Genomic DNA, 19,376 nt, shown 5'->3' with positions numbered 1-19,376 from the left:
TATCTAGAACATGGACTACAGACAAACCTGTATAACTAGAACATCTATCTAAATGGTTTGATACATGTAAATTCACGTGGATACATTAAATGTTAACACGGTTTTGTTTCAAATAATTTATAAGTTAAAACATTTAGTCATTTAGTATTCATTAATGTGCGTTTACATGTCAAGAGGCCATCCCCGTTCAGATTCTTCAATGAAATAAACACAATATTTGTTTATGTAGATAATGACAGCGCTTGAGAAGTGATATAGCCTTCAAAATTGATAATGCCCTCGCCCTGTGGCTCAGGACATTTTCAAAGTTTCGTGATCAGACAATATCACCGTCCTGTGGGCATGCAGTCAATTTACCATGACAATGCCCTCTATAAGCAACTATTGTATGAATCGTTCGTGCTTTAGACGTGTTTGTTACAACAGGTTTGTCAGCAGCCAAGTTACTCCATGAGAAAAGTATGAATGTGATAGTCCTGGAGGCTAGAGACCGTGTAGGTGGAAGAACATTCACTGAACATGTAAGTGATCGTAGAAGTAAAGGTTTGTAGATAAATTAAAAGACCGATATTTTTGTTGATATATGGTAATTCAGATAATTCAGATAAGTATTCATATCTAGTAATGTGAATTAATGGCAAGCCTTAGTGGACGCAAATCAATATTATTGTAATATTAAAAAATCATTTTTCTAATATTAGAAAATATTTATTTTGTAATATTAGAAAATATTTATTTTGTAATATTAGAAATCGTATTTTTCATATTACAGAATCATATTTAAATATCTGGAAATAGTATACTATTAGAAATTCATTTTGTTATATTAAAAGTTAATTTTCTATTATCACTTATTCCTGATTTAGTAATATTATAAAATATCACACTTTTTGTAATCATAGGAAATAAATTTGTAATATTAGTCACATCTTTTAATATTACAAAATGATTTTCTAATATTAAACATCGTAGATGAATACAACAAATCTATTTTCTAATATTAGAAAATCCATTTCTTATATTAAAAATCGTTTTCAATTTTAGAAGTTCAATTGAATTTTTATTTAAAAAAATGGTTTTTAATATTCAAAAAGGGTTTTGTGATATTAGAAATATAATATGTATTATCAAAAAATGAATTTGTGATATTAAAAAAAAAGGTTTTTTTTTATATTAGAAAACACCCATTTTTTGCCACTTTGGCGCCGTACGAATTCTTTTTTATTTGTTGCTCGATACAACGAAGTGGAGCTTTGCATGGAAGGGAGAAAAAATATGATAATATCTGCATCAAAAGCTCTAATCCTGTATTTTTACGGGAAACTCCGCGATTTAAAAGTCTGAGTGCTAAGTTCTATTTGTGTATCTAGTCTCATGACAGTGAAATCGGCGATTTACATTTTTTAATTTTACCTACTATTTAGTAGGTTATTTTGCATCCTAGTAGATTATCTCGTCATGGACCGTAAGTTAATATTGACCAGTACTATCTGCTGTGTTCGGGTGTACCTGAAAAAATAAAAAAAATCTAAAAATGCCTGGTTAAAGCCACTCAAGCAGAAAAAAAACACAGGGCTTAATTCTTCCCAGGCACAGATGTTGGGGATAGAACAAAACACAGACAGAAAATATATACTTGTGTCAGTGTCCAAAAACCTATTACGTTAGAAGGAAGCATGGTTACGAGGACTTGGATTTACAGTAGTGTGTCCAGGAGGCCATCAAAATAAATGTATCAGTAAATGAATTAAATAAAGACTATCTTCCCCTAGCCTGCCCCCCACTCCCGTAAGTTTGTCAAAAATACATAAATCATTGTCTGTCATCCTGAAGGCTACTTAACATGGTGGCAACGGGGCAATGTGACGACAAGCACATTCCCATTTTGACATGCAGGTCTTCCAAACTATTGTTAAAGTTGTGAGGTGCTAACACCAAATGGGCAACACTAAATAACCCAGTATTGTGAAAAATGTGAGAAACGTCAAGTGCGGGTAAATAAGCAGATTGATGCCCTATCATGTATGTTAGTATCATAGGTAGACGTAGAAAATAATAGCAGTGATAATACCTATACTGCCACCACACTCTCCAAAGAAGAGTTTGTGGAAAACCATAAATCTGTTCTATCCTCTTTAAGTCTCTCTACCAAGGACGATGATTGTGATTTACCGTCTGTGTGCTGGATTCCTTAACTCCACAAGAATCCATACAAACAACGTTACATAGCTGGATCTGCAAAATGTAGCAACAAACCTCTTTCAAAACTTTTAACTTCTATACTCACAGCTGTCAAAGAGGGTCTGCAGTCCTACCACAACACTTGTTACTGCCGTTGTGGTATTAATTCAATGTGGATCTTGAAAAATTCGAAAGATCTTTTGGAGACAATCAGTTCAAGACTAAGATCAGAATATAATAGCATTAAAACCTATGATTTTTTAACACTGTACACTTATATCCCGACTTAAAAACATTATACATCGTTGTTTTTTTTAAAAAAAAAAAAATAGGGTACACCTAGATGCAAATATATATAGTTCTTGGTATAGATCCCTCGTAAGAAATTATTCCAAATCATCTTCCAAATATACAGAAGAAGATATCCAGTGTGGTGGACGCGTTTTTCAACAAACGGTCGGCATTCCAATGGGAACAAATTGTACTCCTCTACTTGCTGACCTATTCCTTCACTCTTATGAGGCTAACTTTATAGCTGATCTGATCCGAAAGAATGAATATCGTTTAGATAGATCCTTTCATCTCAGTTTCCGCTGTATAGATGACGTATTATCTTTAAACAATCATAATTTTGGGGATTTGATACATCGCATCTACCCCAAAGAACTTGAGATAAAGGATACTACAGACACTCTGAAGTCAGCCTCATATCTTGACCTACACTTAGAAATCGATGGTAAAGGAAAACTATTGACCAAACTTTACGACAAACGTGATAACTTTTCATTCAGAATTGCCAACTTTCCTTTCATCAGTGGCAACATCCCTTCAGAACCTGCATATGGAGTGTTCATATCACAAATCTAACGTTAAGCCAGAGCTTGCCGAAACTACGCAGACTTCTTGTTTCGAGCTAGAATTCTAACAATAGGCTTCTGGAACAGGGTTATGTTGCTACAAGATTGAAGTCATCACTACAGAAGTTTTTTAGTCGTCATCATAAACGTGGATCGTTACGGTGTATTCATCTGCGCCATGGAAACAGATTTGTTCAACATGTCATAATTTTACTTTCCTTTTTACCCCGGACTTGACTTTTTTATGAGCAACTCGGCGGGTGTTTCTAGAAAATCAAAGGACTTTTACCCTACCGGTGCACCTGGTCCATGCCCCCAGTTTTTAGTGTTGTCCGAGTTGCTCATTTGCTTTTGATACTTTGTATGTGTGATTTTAGTTGCTTTATGTTCTTTGATGTGTATGTCTGTTTTCCATGTCTGGCCTTTGTCCCTGGATTACATTCTTTTTATTACCTCTATAACCTTGGTTCCCTTAATTACTCCTTAGCATACCTATGCACATAAACTGATTTCCACCCAAAGGCGCCAGGAAATCTACAATTTGTGATCCGTATTTACCATTGGGTGTGTTTAAGTTCCTGTCCATATAATACATCCCTTGTTCTGTCCAAGTGCTGGTTTATCCTTTAGTTTTGAGTATATATCTGGTAAAATACCTCAATTTTGCTAAAATGAACTTTTTTTAGCATGGGTGTGTAGGAATTTGAACATCCCTTTAACAAATTTCTATAAAAAATCAGAAATCTGATTCAATTTTCCACAAAATAGATTATTTAACAGAATTTCAAGAAAATAAATTTCTTTCTACATGTCTCAGTACCCAAAGCATTGCCTACATATAAATATAGCAAAAACACAAAAGAAAACAGTACTGGAGCAAAAAACAGCTGATTTTATATGTAAACACGCCCTCTATTAGGTACAAGTCCACAATTAATTTTCCCACAGAATTTATTATAGACTTTTTTCAAACTTAAAAAAAATCTACCGCTTCAAATCAAATGAAATTTGAGGAGTTGAATGAACAATTTTACCTCGAGCGACAGTAAAAATAATTTTCAATTTTGGATGCCTAAAACCAGAGACCCCTTAAATTTGACCCAAGTAGCAAAAAAAAAAATGGTCGTTTTAACTCACCAAATCACAACCTATATGTACTTTGTTTAATTCAACACATCTATTAATTGAATTATGTCCATTATTCTTCTTCCATTTGAACCAAAAACGAAAAAGGTTAATTTGTCTAAATAATTAAAACAAAATTGTCCTATTAAAATGGGAACGATATACAACGAAAAAGAGGGATCTCGTACCAGCAAAGCAAATATAATTCTATATCCGGGTTATATGTAAACAAAGGATGACGGTTTGCCGAGAATTAAATGAAATAGCAACGATTAAGGCATAATTAAAGGGTGAAGATGTGTGAAACTCAATATACTTACAAATAAAAGCATTGTTGTTACAACAAAACAAGAAACGATCATGGAATACATCAAAGTCGCAATAGTTCTCTCGGTTTAAATATTGCGGGAAATCTGGTAATGAAAATATACATGAAGAGAACTTCATACATTAAATCCTATTTGCACTAAAAGAGATCAACTGAATAAATGTCGAAACATTATTTACGATTTATTCGGAAACAAGTGTTATAATGGATAAAACTAGAAAAGTCCTTTATCCAAAGATTTTTTTTTCAATTTTGTTTTGAAAATTATTGACATACAAGCACACTTTTAAATTTGTTTTAGAAAAAAAAAGAACAAAAATTTAAAAAAAAGTATTTAAAAGCAATATCAAAATATATTTAACATGAAATTCGTTTTTGTGCCAACTAACAAAGTAAATATAAAGCTAGCGAAGACATCTTGTAAACATTCCGGAATTTTAATCATTTTTCCAAGTGTATTTTAATAGTTTTTTTCCTATTCTAGAACTCTCATGTAAACTATGTTGACCTTGGTGCAGCTTACGTAGGACCAACACAGAACCGTATTCTAAGGCTAGTCGATGAGTTTGGAATCAAAACGTATCCGACCGATGAAGTAGAGGATGTCGTGTTCTACACAAAGGTCTAATTACTATCCATGTCCGTACTGAAAACAGGGGTCCATAAGCAATAATCCTAGACCCAAGAACCACATTTTTTTACTTAGGTCTTTTGAAATTTTATTTACACAGGTCTTGGACCTTCAACCTTTTTCATTGACACTTTATTGAGGACTTTAGTTTACTCAAGTGGACCAATGGTTTGAAGTTTGGAAAAAAAGTCTTAGACCTTTCATCATTGAAGTAAATTTGGACCCCTGAATCGGATTGGCATTATTTGTTATTCATATGCTCGTATTTAGTACCTGGTTTCGGTTTCTATCATTTGAGTTTTTCCTCAGGTGAGGATTATCCTGGTAGTATATTAGATCAAATATTGCATTGACATGAAACTCATTTACAAAGAGATGGATAAATGTAAAATAAAAAAGACAAAGATAACGGAGACTATAAACAGTCACATCGTATGTATGGAAGCGAAAAGGAAAATGCAAAGAAAACAGAACTCAAATAACTAACAAGCAGACTCAACCAGAAACACTGAGCATTAACACAATACACAGCTCTTTGGTTTTTAAATACCGGATGAATACTCATTCTTTGGCCGGAAGGCAAATAAGAAAACAATGACAAATGTAACATATGTGTCTTTTTATATGTATAGCCACATCATATTGGTCAGTTTGGTTGCTAGGAGTCGAACAAATGATTGATGTGTTGTTGCTTTTTCAAGCTTCGGTTGTTTGTTTGATACTTTAAGTACAAATGTATTGAAATATTATTCATGCTCCCAGTTTTTAGTGGAATCCGAGTTGCTCATCTGCTTTTGTTACTTTGTGTGTGTGATTTTAATTACTTTATGTTCTTTGTTGTGTATGTCTGTTTTCCATGTCTGGTCTTTGTCCCTGGATTGCATTTTTTTGATTGCCGCTATAACCTTGGTTCCATTGATTACTCTTTCATACACTTTTAATGATTTATAGTGCATAGATTTGTAAAAATGGTTAATGTCGTAAATACTGATATTTGTGTACACCCAGGGGCAGGCAAGAAGATTTACAGGGACACACCCTCCTACTGGTAGTGCATTGGCCTATATGGACATGAACAATATCTTTAGATTGATAGATAAAATGGGAGAGGAGGTTAGGTTAATTAAAAATCTAGAATAAAAAAATATATAGATATAGTTTCTCATTTTTTTAAACAATCTAGCTGGTACAAATATTCTCAAAAGCCAGTCCAATGAAATAATATATATATATAAAGGATTGGAAGTCATCGAAGTCATTAATAACAGATATATCAAATAGTTTCAAATAAATAAAAATGCTGCTGTCCGTGGCCCATTTTTGTTATTTTTTGGAAAATACTCGTATTTAAAATCTGAAAAATTGGTGTTGATAGTGATGACTTGAAATGGTCTATGCAAGGGTTTAACAAAACATTCTTAGAAACGGAACTAGATGAGTGAGGTAAATCGTTTGCAAATGGTTTAGTTATGTATTTGTTCAAATGCATTTTGCAAAGAATTCTAATATTCGCGGAGTTGTAAATATTATAAATCAAAATTTGATACTATGATTTATATCACCATTTCATTGAAATACCGAACCAATAACTCCAGCGTATACAGAACAAATAACACTATGTGTACATGACAATAGTACATTTTGACGGCAGATACCACCAGAAGCTCCATGGAACGCACAAAAGGCTAAAGAATGGGATTCTGTGACAGTTAAGGAATTCTTCGACAAGCACATTTGGACGAGGTAAGTCTTTATACATCTAAAGTCATCATTTCAAATGGTTTGCGACATCTACCAACTTGGTGTGGTCATCATCATCGTAAACACAGTTTTATACAAAATATCTTAAGTTTCCAGGAAGTGATATAATCTTAGAAACCTGGCGGAACAGAGGACGCTTAGCCTACCGGTGCACCCGATTTAAATGTCAGGTTTGCTCATTTATTTTTCTTTTTTTTTAGATTAAACGTGTATATCTTGCGGTGTTTTGTCTGTTTTGTCCAGGAGTATTGATATCCAGTTCCTCGCTTTAATAATGCTTTTTTTGCTTTTACTTTAATTCATGAATGTAAACTGAAAAAAAATATATATACAAGCCGTAAATTTTAGTGTGTTTCTGGTAGTTTCGATTATTGCAACTTTCGTCGGCATATAGAAATTCTTAGAGTAAAGCAGTTTCATTTAAGTGACGATTGCTAATAATATTATTTTAAGGATTGTAAGAAGATATGTACGTGGTTTTATCAGAGTGAACTTAACAACAGAACCTGAAGAATGTTCCTTACTTTGGTTCTTGTGGTATATAAGACAGTGTGGAGGAACTGACAGAATACATTCTACTGATAATGGAGGACAAGTTAGCTCTAATTTAATATATATTACTGGAATATTTTTTAAAAGGTCATTTACTTTTTGCTATTTTACGATTATATTCCATGTCCTTTTTATATTAATTTACTTTAGACATTTATCATAGCCAGTTACTTTATCAAAGACACTCCATCAATCTTCCTTATTTAACAAATCGCGACCTCATTGTTTATGGCTCCATCTTAGGGGCGTAGCTGCCAATACGCAAATACGCAGTTGCGTAATTTCGGAAAAAGTAACAAAAATAAAAACACATTTTAAAGATGAAATAAAAGTTTTATGCAATGACTCACTGGGGGCCTTGAGCGACCCCCAAGACCCCTCGCCGTAATTTTGCGTACAAATAAAACAGGCCTAGCTACGCCCCTGCATTTCATACGTATATAAGTACATATGTATATTATGTAAATTTCAAATACTGTTAAACAATTCATTCTTAAGTTACGTTTTCATAGGAGAGGAAACTTGTTGGAGGCACACAGCAGATAAGTGAAAGAATTGTGGATATTATAGGCAAAGGTGAAACATTATCTTTCTTACAATTTTAAAATTAGAAATAAAACTTAGAACATCCAGTGTTGTTTGTGAAGTATGCGTTTAATACCCAATTATGAATAGTATAACTTCGTCGTCTCAGTTATATTCGAATCAATACGGATCATTGTTCTCATTTTCCCTTCACTGTCACATGTTTTGTCTTATACATTAGTTCAAAGTATGAAATTCATAAATAGTCTTGATAATATATTCTGAATTTTTAGTTTTCCCAACTCTCTGAGCAAAATCTATTTGTTCTCCTATTTGTATTGCTTTTCATAGAAAGTATTATTTGTTGTAATTTTTCATGACGTAGCTAAACATACTCATTTTATTTTATCAAACAGTTATATTTTGAGCCTCATTACTACATTTTCTTACAGAGAAAGTACACCTTGGCTGTCCCGTCAATCACATAAAACAAGATGAAGCTTATTACACAGTTACTGATATGAATGGGAACACATATGTGGTATGACTTATGTTTATAGAAAAAAAAACAGGTAACAAATATGTCGAAATATAAACTAGTGGGTTTGTTACAAGCAAAAAGAAGAATATGTTCTAAACTGAAGTACAAGCTTGGATCATTTATGTTTACTACTGCCACTTAGAAATATACTTTGCTTTGGATCTAAATCGTCTAGTCACATGACTTAACTCTATATACCACTGTATTATTTAACATACATCTGCCTGGACTATAAGTTTTGATGCTTTTAAAGTCGCTTATATTATTAGCGACTTCTTGTACACGTAATTTCAGTACTGTACCTTCGTATATGATTTGCATAATTACGTATTACAACACCACTTTATGCTGCTGATCTGTGTCGTAGAACAGTCAATTCTATCTTCATACGAGTTCGAAATGTACCTCTTAAGTACCATACGTGTACATGTGTTCTACGTGTGTCTTGTCGATCATCGCCGATTGACGAACTGTTGCGTGACACAACAAAATTCAATCTTTAAACTTCAAAAGTAAAGTCGGTACATATAAAACATTATAATAAATCTCTAATGACATTTTAAAACTGACTTTAGCTATTAAAACATTCTCAAATGTCAAGTATATTTTCGGAAAAAGGAACACACCTATTTTGCTACTAATATACAAATGTACGATATGTCGAAATATGTAAAATGGAAAAGAACATGAAGGTATATTATCAATCGACCTAAAGTTTTCAAGTTCGGCTCACCTTTTTTAAAATTCTGAACCAAATCCATTCGCCAGGGTTTAAGGTGAATATTAGAAAACCACCGATCACTGATTGGTAGTTCAGTTTAGTAGAGCATTGAATTCGTCTGGATGTTGAAAGCAAGCCAAAATCAGTGGCGTAGCATATTTGACGATTAACGACTTCGAAGACTTAAGTTTTTGATCATAATTTCTCAAATTTTAGTTTTGTGGGTGATCATTGTATTAAATAAAATATTACCATAAGTTACAGTGTGTAATATTGCCCATTATGTAGTGCAAAGTCAAGGGTGCGAAGTGGTGGATACCACGACTATATCATATCATCTGCGAATGAATAACATTTTCCATTTATTAATCGCTGGTCAATGTTATTTGGTCATTCGTTACAGTCTCGTTATGTAATAATGGCAGTTCCACTACCTCTACAAAATAGAATAGTATACGAACCTCCATTACCAAGTATCCGGAACCAACTCATTCAGCGTACATCCATGGGTTCTGTGATAAAAACATTCATGTATTACGATTCTCCGTTTTGGAAAGATAACGGTGAGATTCATCTACATTACTAATTTCTCTAAAAAGACGATTAAAGAAAATTAAAAAGAAAATAATTATAAAGTAAATCTGTCGCGTAAAATGAACAAATATGTAAAAAGATTTGTCACTTAAATAGACAATCAACATTTGTTTTTGAATTCTTTGCACAGGTTTTAAAATAGATTTTAATATATCCTACCAATAATACTTTACTAGTTTTATTTTTTATGGTTAGACAATACTTGTAATTCACTTTTATACAACTATAATTAAGGGTTTTGTGGAACTGCTTTCATTGATGAAGAAGATGCTATTGTTGAATGGACAATGGACAATGTTTTTCCAGATGGATCCAAGCCGTCTTTAATGGGGTATGCTATTAACTTAATGAAAAGAACCAAATGATTTTTATAAATGTATATTTCTAAATTTAATGGCTTTGCGCTTATATGCAATAACTGTTCCTTTGCTATAAACGTATTCGAGTTTTAAATATTTTCTTGATTAATACCTCATTTACACATACACAAAAAGCATATTCAATGCAAATGGTATGTGAATTCATATCCGCAAAGAAATGCACAGTAATCTTATCGGACTGATGATACTTTTTGGATAATTGGTAATTTTTCAAGTTTGAAATTTAAGCGAATTCTTTGCACAATACACGTTAAAGAGTAATCAAGAGAACCAAGATTCTAGGGAAAATCAAAAGAACGCAATCGAGGGACAAAGATCAGACCGACCAGAAGACCCACTCAAAGACCAGACCGAACAGATACACACAAATACCGGACCAAACACACACACACAAAGACCAGACCGAACAGACACACAACAAAGACCAGACCGAACAGACACACACAAAAACAGACCGAACAGACACGCACAAAGACCAGACCGAACAGACACACACAAAGACCAGACCGAACAGAAGACACACTCAAAGACCAGACCGAACAGACACACACAAAGACCAGATCGAACAGACACACAACAAAGACCAGACCGAACAGACACACATAAAGACCAGACCGAACAGACACACACAAAGACCGGATCGGACAGACACAACAAAGAACATAAAATAACCACAAAAATACATACATAAGAAATCAAAGTAAAAAAGCATCTAGAATTCTAAAAGCTGATTTGTTCAACGAGTCATAATTTTTTCTTTCCTCTGTCGTCTACCCGAGACTTGACTTTTTGTGAGCGGCTCGATGGGCGTTTCTAGAAAAGTAGAGAATGCTTACCCTACCGGTGCACCTGGTCCATGCTCCCAGTTTTTTGTGGAGTCCGAGTTGCTCATTTTCTTTTGTTGCTTTTTTTGTAATATTTTGCTTATTACATATTTTTGTTGTCTGTATATGTTTTTGTCTGGCCGTGGTAAGTAAGACTATGGTCTTGGAAACCAAGCTTTATCCTGTTGCAGTTTCATATTGGCCGATAAAGCTAGAGAGTTATCAGGTTTAACGATTGACGAGAGAAGAGACAGAATTGGAGAACTGTATGCTAAAGTTTTCAAATCCAAAAAAGCAAAAAACGTAAGTATCGTTACAAGTTTAGCTATTGTCCTTTCGAAATTATTCATAAGATATTTCTTTTTTTAGGTAAAGATTAAGGTGTTTACTAACACAAACATTACTTATTTGAAAATCTAGTCTGGTTAAGTTTAAACTTTAAACTCGGGGTTGATCCGAATTTCATTTTTTAGGATTTGTGAAAAATAAAGAGATTATGCGATAAGTATCATGTAATATATGGTAATTGGCATGCGACAAAAACTTGAACACTTGAGTAGAATAAAGAGCAAAACTAATACTAAAACTAATACCTTCAATCCAAACACACCGGTGACCTTCGAAAAGAACAAACACTCAAATGACATTGAAAATGAACACTTTCATGACCTTTAGAATGAATACCCAGATGACCTTTAGAATGAACATTCAAATGAAATATAGAATGAACACTCAGTGATCTATAGTATGGACACCCCAAAGACCTTTAGGGCGAACGTTCCAGTGGCCTTCTGCTCAAATATCCTTTCAAGCCAATAACTTGAAGATTTTTAGAGCGAACACTCCAGTTAATTTTAGCTCCAATGATATAGGATGAACACTCAGATGACCCTAAGAATGTGCACGCCTATGACCCTTAGAATGAACACTCCAGTGACCTTTAGAATGAGAGGTCCAATGACCTTTAGAATGGACACCAATAACCTATATAAAAGACACTCCAATAATCTTTAAAAAATGAGCACGTCAGTGACCTTTAACTCCAATGACCTTTAGAACGAACATTCCATTTACCTTTAGAATGAACATTCCAGTGACCTTTAAAATAACACTTCAATGACCTTTAGAGCGAACACTCCAATGACCTTTAGTATGAACACACAATAACCCATAGAATGGACACACCAATGACCTTTAGAACGTACACGTTATTGATCTTTAGCTCTATGGACCCTTAGAACAAATATTCCAATTCCTTTTAGAATGAACATTCATGTGACTTTCAGAACTACACTTCAATGACCATTAGAACGAACACGGTATTGACCTTTAAAGTGAATACTCCACTGATGTTCACCTATCTTTGTGATTACACTCCGCTGATTTTTTTTCAATTAAAACTCAACCTGCATTAATAATGAATGGAAATACAAATGCCGTATTTTATAATTAATAATTATCAAATATCTTATTGAAATAACATTGTCATAAAGGCAATATTATGGCAAGCCAAAGTGGACAAAAATGAGCATTTTCTTATATTAAAAAATCTTTTTTAATATTAAAAATTCAGTTGAATTTCTTATGTTAAAAGGTACTTTTGAATATTAGAAATTGATTTTTTAATATTAGAAAATGAATTTGTCGTATTCAATGACGATTTTTTAATATTAGAAAATCAAATGTGACTGATTTTCAAATATTGCAAATTCATTTTCTAATATTACAAATTGAATTTGTAATATAACAAAATGTGTGATATCTTATAATATGACTAAATCAGGTATTTGTAATATTAGAAAATGAATTAGTAATATCAGAACATGAATTTGTAATATTAGAAAATAAGTGTTTTCTAATATTAAAAAAATGATTTTTCATTATTACAAATTCATTTTCTAATATTACAAATTCATTTTCTAATATTACAAATTCATTTTCTAATATTACAAATTAGATTCCTAATATCACAAAACACTTTTTTGATATTAAAAATTCAATTGAACTTATATTAAAAAACGATTTTTCAATATAAGAAATTGATTTTCTAGAAAATGGATTTGTCGTATTCAGTTGCGATTTTTTAATATTAGAAAATCATTTTGTAATATTAAAAAAATGTGACCGATTTTCTAATATTACAAATCCATTTTCTAATATTACAAATCCATTTTCTAATATTACAAAATGTGTGATATTTTAATATTACTAAATCAGGAATTTGTAATATTAGAAAATGAATTTTTAATATTAGAAAATTAATTTTTAATATTACAAAAATGATTTTAAAATATTAAAAAATAATTTTCTAATATTACGAAATATTGATTTTTTACCACTTTGGCTTGCCATACAATACTTTTTGCCATTTGTCCCAAGGTATCATTTCTCAAAGCACCCGTAAGACTTAAGTACACGTAAATCTTTTACAAAGTAGTGGGACTTAAGTGCACATAAGTTTTACCCTACCGTGCACCTGGTCCATGCTCCCAGTTTTAGTAGAATCCGAGTTGCTCATTTGCTATTGTTACTTTGTATGTATGATTTTATTTACTTTATGTTCTTTGTTGTGTATGTCTGTTTTCCATGTCTGGTCTTTGTCCCTGGATTACATTCTTTCGCTAGAATCCTGGTTTTCTTTATTACTCTATCATGACATAAGCTTCGTTAAACGGTGCCAGGACACTAACTAGAACATTCCAGGAGGACAGATAACCTGTTTATTGGTGACGTCACAGTCGATTTGACGTAATGTTGTCAATCGAAATTGATATTGTTTTTAGTATCACAACAGTATTAGAGTAAGAACAATGGTGAAACGATTAGATACACAACCATATGCTCTAATAATTAACAACAGTGCTGATATAAACACCGAGAAAATTGCAACAGATAAAAAACAACAATATATCACACACTTTATCCACTAACCATTTATCATTTTTGTTTCAAAACAAAATCGGCAGATAACTCAATGCTGGTATAAAATATTTGTTAAACAGATTAATCAAGGCCTTTTAATGTTGCCCTTGTTGCCAACCATAGATTGATAGCGTCTCTTGGGACAGACATCTAGACCTCGGCAATAGACAAAGGCAATATTAAAAAAGTCGGGCACAGGTAAATGCTTCAAATCAGAGTTCATTTGAATCGAATTTGTACAAAAAATTAACGTGGTTTGCACGTGATATTTGTTTAACATTACTTTCATGAGAAAGGTTTATATAAGGTTGATTCACATGAACTTCGTGTATACCCGTCTCTGATTCAGATTAAAGTCATATGACATTTATGTGAATATCAAGTAAAATAGTTCTGCCAGTGCAAGAACGATATGCGGCATCATTTAAAAATCTACGTGTCTGTTAGTTTGTGCCCATGTGTATAATATTTTTAAATGTTTAATTTTGACTACAGCCAATTCATTATGAGGAGTTAAACTGGCCAGCTGAGCAGTGGTCGGGCGGATGCTACTCAACTGTGTTGCCTCCAGGGTTCTTGACCAAATTTGGGAGGTAAGTAACATAATTAAAAGCATCATTGACAAAATTCTCATGAACTTTATTTTAATGGAAATATATTTTAAAAACTTGTATAATGGTATTTTAATTTCATTCATTTCCTCTTTTTGCTTGACGCTTGACATGCTTTAAATCAATAGATATTAAACCCACACCCCATCCGTCCATCCAATACAAAACAATTTATACATATATAGTGTCCAAGACCTGTCTTTGTAAGTTACTATCAGTTACGGCCTAGACGGATTCTGATAGATACATTTTTGAAAGATAGCAAACGGAAAGAAAAATGGCTGATTTATATACAAATGATGTAAATCCTAGGAGTATTGTTCCGTTTCAGTAACATTCGACGAAATATAGGTAAAATGTTTTTTGCTGGAACAGAAACAGCCACTGAATGGTCAGGCTACATGGAGGGGGCTGTCCAGGCTGGAGAGCGAAGTGCAAGAGAGGTAGGTACAGTCAACACTGGTCAATTGATAAGGATTGATTTTACAGGCAGGGAAACTACCTTAATATCCTAAAGATAACGTTTTAAAACGTTCAATCGTAATGAGTCCTGATATGTAAGTGTAACTGTCTAGATTGGAAAACAATATCCTCATTGTCATATACAGTCCGTTTGGTGATATGGAAGGAAGAGGTAGTATAGCACATTTAATATGTGGACTAATTCAGTGTTTTGAAATTTATTTGAAAACATGGAATAAATACGCAACGGGGATAAGTACAAGAAAGCCATGTTTAAATATCAGCTGAAAATACCAAAGCGTCGGCAGTGGGATGATTCAAATACAACACAACCTGAACCTGTACACATGAAACATACGATCTACATACACAATGTAGCGAATCGAATAAAGGATTACGCATGAAAACTGAAGATTAGGGAACAAGACGTCACATAAAAAAGTAAAGCACTACTAATAATAACTTCCACAAAAACGGGAGTGATATAAGGTGCTCCGCAAGGGTAAACATGTCCTGCTTCACCAGCGGCTCCCATCATATTGCAAGTGAGTATTTTCCATTAAACTTATATGAAAACGGTGTCAAATCACCGACAAAATTTACCAGAGAAAAACAATATCTTTTATAAGAATCTAAATCATAAAGATTATAATAGAATTAAAAGATAATATTATTGTTGATTTTGCAATTATGAAAACGAAACCTACAAGAATGAGTCCACCTGGAAAAGAAAGACAAATTCTACCTACATTACAATGGATTATGCATTTATACGAATTGAATTAAAGCATGAAAAAGGAAGAAGTGATCACTATTGAATTTTTTTTAAATGCTATGATTTTGTATATTTTGACATTAAACCATTAAGAAAGATATTTAGGTTCAATAAATAATTAATAATCATTCTTTAACTTGTGTTCATTATTTTATTATCAAAACAAGTGAATATAAATCCTTTTGAGTTTTTTTCTTGAAAAGAAATACTTGCATTCGATCCCTTTGTAGAATCTCTGGATCCGCCAATAGTTGTATAAAGCCAAGGTGTAACTAACTGTCTAATTACTATGTACCTAAAATGACACCCATAACAAGAAAACTGCAAGCACTTTAACGTTTGCTTTAGGATTAAAGGACGATAACACTTTGCATGGTGTCAATTTATATCCTGGTCCAGTTTTCTAGTGATAAAGCCTGTACATAAGGTGGTTTAGTTATTGAAATATCGTATTGAAAATCGTCAACCGACATAGACCTTCGTCAGTTCGTACACACATAAACACTTGCCGCGAATTAGAGAGCACTTGATATTAATTTAAGTAAAATATCGCTAATACCTTGAATTCTGGATTTCCTAAAATATGACTTGCAGAAAAAAAAATGAGTACTCTTTCGAGGTATATACAGCTTGTTCTATTTGTTGAAGTGTTTGCATTATGTATCGAACTCAATAGTTGAATCTGAATTTTACGCGGCAGGAACATGTGGTTGTGATTATTTTTGTGATCATTGTTTTTAGTTTAACATTTTTCAATAGATTAGGTCGATTTTTATAAATATTTTCTCTTCATTTAAGTTGGGACCTTTTAACTATTGTTCTATAGTATGGGTTTGCCAATAATTGAAGACCGTGTGATGACCTGTAGAAGTTTAATTCTTCGTTGCTTGACTATCTCATTGACAATCATACTTCATCTCCTATTTTTATATTAAACACTATCAATGATACATTAATTAGAACGACTTTCGTTTTGCGGATATTTGCTGCTTGCGATAATAAACAGAATGAGATAATGTAGAAGAAACACGGTCTTGATCCAACAAGAAATAAATCTAGAATGAAACCGTTGGTTTTCATCTAACTTTTATCTAGAGTGTATTCAGCATAATATGTAGCTAAAATGTACAAAAAGCTGTCTCGAGAATTGTTAAATTGACATAATTGACATATCAAGTTGGTTGCATCTTTCAAAATTTAAAGCTGCATTAGCTGTAATTTTCGTAGATTTTTGTTTCTGTTGAAATATGCCTTAACTTTGAATTATTTCTACTAAATTGTACTTTTCCTGTATAATTTCATTTGATATTCACAAATCCGCGCATGTGCGGTAAGGGTCGCATCTTTAATAACAAATCTGATTTCAAAGCGAAAGTGGTTATTCAACGGCTAGGAAGACCGACGGACTCACGCCGTAAAAGAAAAAGTTCCAATATAACGCATATATTTGGATCCTTTTGAAATTTACTATTGTTGATATAATGTAGCACAAATATGGTCATTATATATTTGAAAACTAATCAAGATATCGATGAAATGAAATGAAAACAAGACACGTGCTTACTGTGTATCCGTTATGGTTATTTTTTTACCAAGTTTAAAGTATTTTTAACCCAGGTGAATTCGGCAATCTTCGGAGGTAATGGCGAAAAATAATTAGATAAGAGCTATCGATCTTCTCTGATTAAAAAACGTTGTTTTCACAATGTTCAAGGTATTATCGACATTTATTGCTTCAATTGCATTACTACATTTCTTTGAATCGGCAAAATTCAGTAGAATCAAAACTGAACAAATTTGGCAGCTAATGCATCTTTAATGTATAGTAGTTTTAAGATGAAATTTGTGTAATGACCGACATTAACTGAAATACAATTTAACAGGTTCTTGCTGATATGGGAAAAGTTTCTACCACAGATATCTGGCAAAATGAACCGGAAAATAAGGTAGGACTGTTTTATTTCCTTTAATGTAAACCTTTTGCTGGTTTCACTGAACATTTTGTGATGTAAATACTTAATGTTAATAAATAATGATTATTATTACACTGTTGTGTCTTTGTCAACGGAATTCAAATTATAGTCAAAGTTTCTTAATCGTATTTTCTTTACTGATTCAATATTTACAAAAAGTGAGTTAAAATTACAAAATGTGTGTTAACCACAGCAATTCCTCTTGAAACACTCAATTTCTACTTCTTTAGAAATGTAAACAACGTCCGTTTCCATCTACACTAATGAAGAGATACCTACCATCTGTACCAGGATTTTTAACCATGTTAGGGGCTATAGTATTGGTATCAACAGGATGTGCGGTGTTCACTCTAAACAAAAGGCATCGATTACTTCTCAATTATATCTTTCATTTGAAATATATGACTGCTGATTATTAATTGTCATTGAATGATACCTTTATTTTATTTTTATGTCTTGTACTAGTTTCTCTCCAATATAACGCAATATATAATTTGCTATGAATTTTCTAAGAGACTTGTTACATGTTCCTGTTTAAGCGTATGACTCAGAAATTCTGGGTAATCAAACTCTCTGAAAATGCAACTATTAATTGATGTGAAAGAGCCTCTCATTCGCCTCAATCAGTGGATTTGCATGTAGAAGGATGTATGCAATCAGTTTAATTTTTTTCGTCATTCTTAAGTTTAAACAGAGGTGCTTGCAGAAAGTCTACTTGTTCTAATAAATCTATTTTTGTATATCATATCGTTATTATTGGTTTTTTTTTATTTTTACAATTATGATCGTTTTAGTTTACAAAATCTATCATATAATATCTAGAATGATTGTACCGGAGATTGCCCTTTACGACATATGATGCAATAATCTACAGAACAATGTAATATAAAAATCAAAGACTGCAGTCTTCAAAGTCGCTAATCATGAAATATTTACTGTCACTGATTTTGGTTTACTTTCAACATCTGAAATGGCACGAATGCGATATGTTCTAAAATCGGGTGACTTCTGCTAAAATCTTGGTTCCCTTGATATTATTGCGTGCTCTTTCGTAACACTTAGGCTATATATAGATATCGGAGTCCTGGTAATATATATGACCTTCATATAATCTATTGTAACGAACGCCTGTGTTTGAATCGGAAACTGGGTAATATTATATCAATTCAATGCTAACCGATCATTTTATCTTCTAATGTAAACTTCCGGTTCTAATACAAGCGGAAAACACGCATAGACATGTGTATATGTTTTAAAAAAAAGTACTTTGTAGCGATCTTTGGGTCGCTTATGATATTGACAGGGAACCAGGTTATGAGCCAGATTAAGCAGCTGGCAATGAATATTCATAAATATTGGGGCGTGCTAACGTGAACGACCTATATAGTCTTGTAACGTGTCTGAATCGGAAACTGGGCCATGTTTAAAGATAACCGATCATTTCATGTAAACTTTCCGTTCTCATACAAGCAAGAAACACACGTAGAACATACGCGTATGACACTTGAGAGGTACATTTTATCTCGTATGAAGGTAGAACTATGACGCTGTGGCAGTAAACAAGGCGAGGATCAGCAGCACTACGTGGCGTAAAACTACATATTTATGCAATC

General features: G+C 32.7%; 1 protein-coding gene across 1 annotated transcript; it reads left to right on the top strand.

Annotated features, from left to right (window-relative positions):
• The first annotated feature begins 398 nt into the window (after nucleotides 1-398).
• LOC148624611 (amine oxidase [flavin-containing] B-like) lies at nucleotides 399-18,481 on the top strand. The gene is made up of 14 exons (XM_088567353.1): nucleotides 399-521; nucleotides 4,976-5,113; nucleotides 6,131-6,235; nucleotides 6,774-6,865; nucleotides 7,337-7,478; nucleotides 7,948-8,011; nucleotides 8,413-8,501; nucleotides 9,626-9,785; nucleotides 10,051-10,147; nucleotides 11,212-11,323; nucleotides 14,438-14,535; nucleotides 14,885-14,996; nucleotides 17,674-17,736; nucleotides 17,994-18,481. The coding sequence occupies exons 1-14, from the start codon at nucleotides 462-464 to the stop codon at nucleotides 18,180-18,182; spliced, it is 1,521 nt and encodes a 506-aa protein (XP_088423479.1). The 5' UTR covers nucleotides 399-461; the 3' UTR covers nucleotides 18,183-18,481.
• The last annotated feature ends 895 nt before the right edge of the window (nucleotides 18,482-19,376 follow it).

The sequence above is a fragment of the Perna viridis genome, chromosome 2 (assembly GCF_037379345.1).
Source record: "Perna viridis isolate PV_CMFRI_1.1 ecotype Kerala chromosome 2, ASM3737934v1, whole genome shotgun sequence".
NCBI classification, from domain to species: Eukaryota; Metazoa; Mollusca; class Bivalvia; order Mytilida; family Mytilidae; genus Perna; species Perna viridis.
The sequence above is the reverse complement of the archived record's forward strand: the minus strand, read 5'-3'. Positions and strand labels throughout refer to the sequence as shown.